Source organism: Galeopterus variegatus, unplaced genomic scaffold (assembly GCF_000696425.1).
Source record: "Galeopterus variegatus unplaced genomic scaffold, G_variegatus-3.0.2 Scaffold7716, whole genome shotgun sequence".
Classification (NCBI taxonomy): domain Eukaryota; kingdom Metazoa; phylum Chordata; class Mammalia; order Dermoptera; family Cynocephalidae; genus Galeopterus; species Galeopterus variegatus.
This window is the reverse complement of record NW_007733827.1, coordinates 92,838-100,929: the sequence shown is the minus strand read 5'-3', so window position 1 is coordinate 100,929 and position 8,092 is coordinate 92,838. Positions and strand designations below refer to the sequence as shown.

The window sequence follows — 8,092 nt, the reverse complement described above, 5'->3', positions numbered from 1 at the left end:
AAAAGACAAAAAGGAAAAAAAAAAAAAAGATCATATTTTACTAGAAGCCTGAAGCTACAAATGTAATCTAATTAGTTGGGGCTAAAGTGCAGACTCTGGAGTCACACTGCCGAGGTTCACATTCGGTATCACCTCGAGCAAGTTGCTTCAGCTCTTAGTAACTAAAAGCTCATCTATAAAATGGGGATAATAATGATATCTATTCTCACAAGGTTGCTGCGAGGACGAAATAAGATGATACACTAAAATGCGTATAATGATGTCCAGCACACAAACGTTCAAGAAGCGTGAGCTATTATTACTTGGCCACTGCTTCTCCTAACACTTATGCTATACGGCTTTCTCATTCACCAAAAGAAAATCTATTATTACATTGTACCAGTAGATATATTTGCATAAAATTAATTTCAGTTAATAAATATTTTGGGCTATAAAGACAATTTCTAGTGAGTAAAATGAATGAATTTTCAAAGCCCCTGAAATCACACAAGTTGGAAACTTTAAGGAAAAAAGCAAATGGGCAATTTTCATACATTTCAAGATCAGTAAAACTATTCAAACCTTACACCATCAATTCACTCCTAGGAATTTAAAGAAAGAGAAAAAGGAAATAAAAGGAGAAAGCTATATAGAAAGCTGTTCATTAAGGCCTCGTAACTGCGAAAAACTAGATAAGCTGCAGTGATAAGGAATATTTAGAGTTTGCTTCAAAATACTTCAGAAAAAATAAATAAAACATTAAAAGTTGAAGAAGAGAGAGGAATAGATCAAACAAGAGGAATTATGCTGATAACTATTGAAGCTGGTCATGAATATGTGTAAGTTTATACTATTCTCTGTTTGAAAATACCCATAACGAGAGAGGAATAGATCAAACAAGAGGAATTATGCTGATAACTATTGAAGCTGGTCATGAATACATGTAAGTTTATACTATTCTCTGTTTGAAAATACCCATAAAAAAAGTGAAAAATAAAAGCCATAAGCCCTTCTCCAAAGGATAATTATGAGGATTAAAACTGCAACATAGAAAATGTTTCTAAAAAAAACAGAAGAAATATAACCACAACCACAACCACATAAAGTCTGTATGCACACGAAAAAAATAAATTGTCAGGATCGTGGGACTGTGAGTAATCACTCTTTCTTTAAATATGTTTTATTCATTTATTAATAATAAAACATAGGGCAATTTAAAAGTGTCTTAAAAAATTTTTTTCATGCCAATAAGGTCAAGCCTTAACTTTCTGAAAGTTTTAACTTAAAATATTTCAAAAATAATTTCAACAGGAGTTTGAATACAATTTCATTTACTTTATTAAGTTTTACTTAAGTGGTTATTCAAGAGTCATTGGTACTTAATTTTTTTAAATGATCCCCCACCATTGCCACATCCTCCTAAGAAGACCTCAAAAACAAATAAACAAACACTTAATTTATTACCAAAAACATCCCTTGAAGAGGAGAAAGTTAACGTTTTCATTTTCCAGAAAAGGCAACCACACCTAAAGAAACAGGTAACTTATCAGAGCAATAGAATCAAATCAGAGCAAGAGACGTAAATCAGTAATGAAACCTGAGTTTAGATATTCAGAATCCAACTTACCTATCTCTTCCACTAGTGCTTGCTCATTTAAACCAGCTTCCATTTTATTTTCACGGAAATGTGGCATTTCTCAAGCATGCTACTTTGTGTTGTTGCAATTGAACATTACCTTTTGCTATGATCTGGCTCTGGGTGCTCAGCATCTGGCTTTGCTGTTGATGACCTTCTCTCTCTTGGAACCTTATACATCAACACACATGAGAAGAATTTAGCTCTTCCCCAGTGAAGGACGGTTCACCCAAAAATACAGTCTTTTATTTTTCAGTAAATCCAATCATTCATTTATTTACTGATTGCCAATCAAACACCAGGCCCTGGGGATGAGCGATGAATAAGACAGGGTTTGCCCTTGAGCAACTTATAATCTGGTCACCATGTTGATATGTAAAAAGCAACTGCTACTTATCTGCCAAATAAACTCAGAGTATCACAAATTTACTTCATCATTGGAATTTGGATTTCATCTCTTAAAAGAAATACCTCTGGCCTGGTTTTACCCATTTATCTACTCAATATAACAGAAAAGAAGCTACTGAAGACACAGTTGAGTCTTTCAACTTTCTCACTGCTCTTCCCTACTTCTCTCCTTTCAGATCAGATGCAAAACCTAAAGGAACAGCCATGTTAACCGTTCATTTCTTCTAAGATCCAAATGCTGGCTTCATATGATAAATTTCTTTAGATACTTGGGGTTCCAATGTCCATTACCCAAAGGACAAATCTAACTCAACCTGTTCTATTCCTTTTTTGATTCTGTTTTTCTTTGCAAAGGAGGTAAAAAGTAGGCAAACGTTAGTGGGTGTCCTGTAGGCATCAACCCAACTGAGACCTGATCCCAATATGCACTCCAAAATCGCCAGGTCATTAGAAAACAGTTTTCAATGTGAGAATTCTATCCCTGCATTCTTGTCTCACTATTAAAGACAAAATAAATTGTTTTATGTATTAACAATGTGCTTTTAGGGCCGGCCCCGTGGCGCACTTGGGAGAGTGCGGCGCTGGGAGTGCGGCGACACTCCCGCCGCGGGTTTGGATCCTATATAGGAATGGCCGGTGCACTCACTGGCTGAGCACGGTGTGGGCAACACCAAGCCAAGGGTTGCGATCCCCTTACCGGTCACGAAAAAGACAAAAAAAACCCAAAACAATGTGCTTTTAGGGCCGGCCCTGTGGCGCACTTGGGAGAGTGCGGCGCTGGGAGTGCGGCGACACTCCCGCCGCGGGTTTGGATCCTATATAGGAATGGCCGGTGCACTCACTGGCTGAGCACGGTGTGGGCAACACCAAGCCAAGGGTTGCGATCCCCTTACCGGTCACGAAAAAGACAAAAAAAACCCAAAACAATGTGCTTTTAAAGCTTTACCAAAGTTATTACATAATGACTGATGCTTATAACCAAAGAACTGAAAACAATTCAATAATTCATTTAAAAAAGAAAATAATTTTACACCTATCACAAGAAGCCTGATAAATAAATACTACTATTAAATTGTCATCCTTCATGGACAGACATAAGGATTTATCTCTTCCTGAGATGTAAAATACTTTTACACTTTTAGGACACCTTATTTAGGACGCACACACACGTACCCACATGACCACTAGTGTTATTACCTTGGTCTTACTGGCACTAAACTTATTGATTTTCTCCCATTCTCAAAAGTTTCGGTTAAAAATATGTAACTTCGTAATTAACATCTGAGGAATTCATGGTTTTTACACTGATTGGGTCAATAAAATAAGCCATAAGAACAGATATATAATAATTTGCACTTCAAAGGAAACCTTCATAGCTATGCTTCCCAGGCAAGGGTTTTTCTAGTATCATTAGTTATCATACACGTTTCTGTTCATGGTCAAAGAAAAAAAACCTTACCTCAATCTATCAAATACAACAAGTTGGACACATGGCCTCATACAAGGAAATAATTAAATATTTTGTTCAGTTCCCACCCTAATTTTGATAATCAAACCATATCTTCTTTGCTTTTTCCCCCCTCTATATTTCTTATATTTAGGAAAGAATACAGTGCCAGAATGTAACAAAAGGCAAGTAATTGGTGAATCTACATAAAGGTACTTGGAGCTAATTATCTAGTATTTGAAGCTGTCTTGAGGTTTAAAAGTTGTCAAAACAAAAAAGATGGCAAAAATAAACATATATTACTAATATATATATGATTACTGTAATATACATAGACACACATATATATCCATAGGAAGATCCTGTCATTGAGAACCTTTGAGAATCACGAAAAGCTCCTGTCTTTATAAAAGCAGTGGTGACAGCACAATGATTACATACAATAGTTACATGTGGCAATAATGAGACAGGCCACATGGCAAAGTTGTGTTTCAACTCAATCCACTCAGTCTGCTTTAAATTGTATCCTGAACTCTTAATAGCAGATATTTGGGGATGGCTAATGCCAAAGGGGACACAGAAGCAAAACCAGTGTCGCAGCAGACAGCGTGCTGTATTGAGAAAAGGACAGCCTTTGGCACAAACAGAACAGGAATGAAATCCCAGCTGCACACATCCTGGCTGTGTGACCTGAGCATGAGAAGTAATATACGTGGTGATCACATCCAGCATAACACAGACATCTGTGCGTGGCAGCTGGCATTACTAGGACAACCACGATGATTATGACACAAGTCAGTGGTGTCATCTCCAAATAAGGAAAACCATGTAAAAATCCACAAAGATTATAGATTGTGTTTAATTAAGACTAATCCAAATTTCTTGAAACAGGCAACAAAATATATCCTGATCTTAGAACTAGAAAGTCCCAGACTAGAAAATATGGGTTTTTTTCCCCCCATGAATCCTACAATCAAATAAAATCAAGCTCTGGAATATCATTTAAGGACAAGGAAATCACCTTGACGACACAGAAATAAAATTTACAGCGCAGGTAAATTAGTCCTGCCCACTCTTCACAGCACTAAGAACTACCTTCGGTAAAATGTTCAAATCCAGTAAGATACAACTACCATCTTCTTTCATGGTAGCTTTACCTTTTAGATAGAGCCAGAACAGCTGGCTACTTCTCACATTTTAAAAGCAACCCTTTGATTCTGCGAGCGTGGATTTTCAGCTTTGAACCACACTAAGTCAAAGTAGTCATTAAACTACTTATACTCAGTACAGAAGCAACTTGCATTACATGCTACCAGCAAATGACTGTTTTATATGCAGCTGAATCAAGTGCATCTTAGACTGTTGTTAAGGGTTGTAAAGAAAGAGCAGGCAAACCTACCTTATAATAGTCATAGAGCAAACCCAGAGCAGCTGCGCTGTCTTCATCTCCGTTGATGCTCATCATCGCTTTGGTTGCTGCAGTGAGAGGGTTTTCCAGGAAGGATTTCCAGGCTTCATCCTCACTAGTATAAGAGCGCCGCTGTGGATAAAGTGCTTCATTCTGAAGAACCAACACTGGCCGTTTGCTTTGGAAAAAGTAAAAAAACAAACAAACAAAAAACAAACAAAAAACGGTTACACTTTTCTACTGCAAGGCTTCATGAGCTAATTCTTAAAGAACCAAACAACCAATTCCTTGACACTCCTGTCAAACAGTCTGTTGTTTCATCAATGACCCCAGTAAGTCAAATTAAGACATGACCAGAAGACAAACCACTTAAATGCAGAAATGCAGACAAATGGGTCCGTCAGTAAGATATAAGATATTTAGGTAGCCAGGGAGCCTGTGGTTAACCTACACAATGAATGCAGGATATACTATTTGGCAAGAAAAAAAAAAAAAAAACCCGAAGAAAATGCCAGGCTATTTTCAAACACTTTATATAAACAAACACAAGGACATAGTAAGGCAAAACAGAACATTTATTCCCTTCAAACACACAGTCAGGACTGTGCCCTCTTCAAGAGAGTATGTGTGGGTCATCATGCTGCTACATGTCATTTTCCTCTCTGTCCTGTTGATGCCTGGCCTGAAAAAATTTCCTACCTAAAAACAGCGGGGAGGGGCAGAAAGAAAAAAGGGATACTACTGCACTTAATCCTTGGGGGTATATGAGAAAGTTAGAATACTCTACTTACTGATTACCAGCAGATTGGAATGTGGCCAAAGGGGACTGTAAATCAATAAAGAGACATAATTTTCTAGCATGGGAGTTAACTGTTTATCTTAGAGATAAACACTTAAGAGTCTACAACAATAAATGAAGCCACTGAACAAAAAGAGATTAAAAAAAAAAATAGGTGGGGAAATCTGTTTTAAAAAATCTTCACTAGTTTTCCACACTGGGCAAGAACTGTTTTCAGTTTAACATTGTAGTTTGGTGGGGAAAATCTAGAAAAATCAATGGTGATTGTAGTGAAGCCTTACAGAAGATTTAATTTAAAAGATTAAAGCAAACATTACTGATTCCAAAAACCTGAAATGTCAACAGTCTCAACAACTGTTCAGTTGGTACTATTTAATAAGTCAATAAAGAGAAAAATGGAACACTGACTCTAGTAGAATGAAGCACTTTCTTTTAAAGGAAAGAAAATAAATTTTAAATCTTTGGCACTACTCTGAATTATCACTATTCTAACAAGCAAATTTAAAGATCAGTTCTCATTGCAACACACAAATGAAATATGTAAATGGCCTAAAGGTGACCTACCTATTCTAAAAGTGAATGTAGAAAGACCGATTATCTTCTCAAATAATCAACAAAGGTTAGGGCTTGGCAGTCACCCAGACCCTTTAAAAACAGATATAGATTTAGAAAAAAGAGAACATCTTTGACAAAGGGGTAAAAAAAAAACAAACCCAATTTAATTTACACTCCATCAAAATGAAATATGAGTATTTCAAAGCCAGTGTTTTTACTCATGCCTACACATAAAGTCCTAGGAGCTTACATTTGGTAAGAAAAGAAGTCTTGAGGTGGTGTACTATTTTAACACAAAATAAACACAAAGTGTTGTTCAAAGGAGAGATAGTAAAAATGGAGGTTATACAAACCTCAAGTTTTTAAGAAAATAAATACACAAAGTGGCATTCCCTGAGCCATCAGGACCAGAGTATGACAGCTACTAAACCAGTGGAATCTTAGGGGTGATTTACTGGTGTACTGCTAAGCTATTATTAATAGTGTAATAGCTACTTCCAGAAGACTATGACAGCATTGGCTCATTCAATTCCCGTAATGCTAGTTTTTCAGCTTCCCTTCTCCTCCCACCCCCACCCCAAATTTGTACAAGCAACAGAAAATAAATATTTTTCAAATGGCTTTCTGTTTGTGATCACCCTGAAGGTGTTTCATATTTCCAAAGTATGCCTAAGGCCAAAATGTTAGCTTTGGAAATTTTGTCTTATCTAAACTATACCTCAAGAAATAAACACAAAACCAGTCGCAGGCTGCTGCTAGTCCCTAAAGGCTCATCGTCACTGTCAGGTGAGTCTTAAACTCCTCACCAATGGTCCCTCAGACTTCTGAGATATACTTCAAGCAGCAATTTAACTGCATATTCCACAACACAAGATCACTCCATTAAAGTACTCCGTACACAACATCTAATCTTCTAATCCAGAAGAAGAGCACACTTCAACAAAAGGATCCTTACCAAATAATTATAAAACTGGGAGATGTACCTATCTGCCAAGGAATTACTGATCTGAAATAAACTGATTGGTCTGATACGACTTCCTTTTTCTTTTTTTTTTTTTAATGTTATAAAACTGGGAGATGTACCTATCTGCCAAGGAATTACTGATCTGAAATAAACTGATTGGCCTGATACGACTTCCTTTTTCTTTTTTTTTTAATGTTTTTTTTTTTATTTTGGAACGATTTTATATTTACAGAAAAGTTGCAAAGAAAATACAGAAATATCCCTCACCAGGTTCCCCTAATGACTGACATTATCACATCTTACATGACCTTACATTTTCCAAACTACTTTTTTAAAATCACAAACTCCAAAAGGCATAATCGGTTAGGATTGTACTTTCTAGTTTATCACCCTGGTTTCGAAGTTTCATCCTCTTGATACTCCCGAGCGTTAAAAACGCAGTAATCTGTAATCACCACCAATGATGCAAGCGGCACAATACCTGCTCCCTCAGCTCTCACACCCGCGCAGACAGCCGGGGAAAAGACAAGGCACGACACCCCAGCATTCACCCCTTCCCTAAATTCCTCTGTCCTGGAAGTCCCAGCAGGTCGGCCGAGTGACAAGGCTGCGCGACAACAGATTACCTGGAGGAGGCTACTTGTGGGGCCGAGGAGCGCGTCTCCAAGAGATCCCTGAGCGCCACGGGGCGCCCGCGGCGTCCCCCCCCAGCCCGGCGCCCACCTCCCCGGGAGGAGCGGGAAGAGGGAGGCCCGTCTCCGGTGTCGAGTTTCCCCGAGGCGAGGGTCTCCTCGGGAGGCTCCGTCCGAACAAAGAGGCGGGGAAGGCTGCGGGGCCGAGGCCGCGGCGGCTCACGGTGGACGGCGGGTCTCCCGCCTCCGCCCTCCCGGCCGCCG

General features: G+C 38.3%; 1 protein-coding gene across 1 annotated transcript in view; it reads right to left on the bottom strand.

Annotated features, from left to right (window-relative positions):
- Nucleotides 1-8,092, bottom strand: part of LOC103607794 (grainyhead-like protein 1 homolog) — a gene marked incomplete at its 3' end in the record, with an annotated part of 21,378 nt that overhangs the window by 6,410 nt on the left and 6,876 nt on the right. Inside the window, exons 3-4 of the mRNA XM_008592260.1 lie at nucleotides 4,870-5,056; nucleotides 1,716-1,786 (exon numbers count right to left, since the gene is read on the bottom strand). Coding sequence (XP_008590482.1) covers nucleotides 1,716-1,786; nucleotides 4,870-5,056 — 258 coding nt within the window. The remainder of the gene's footprint in view (nucleotides 1-1,715; nucleotides 1,787-4,869; nucleotides 5,057-8,092) is intronic.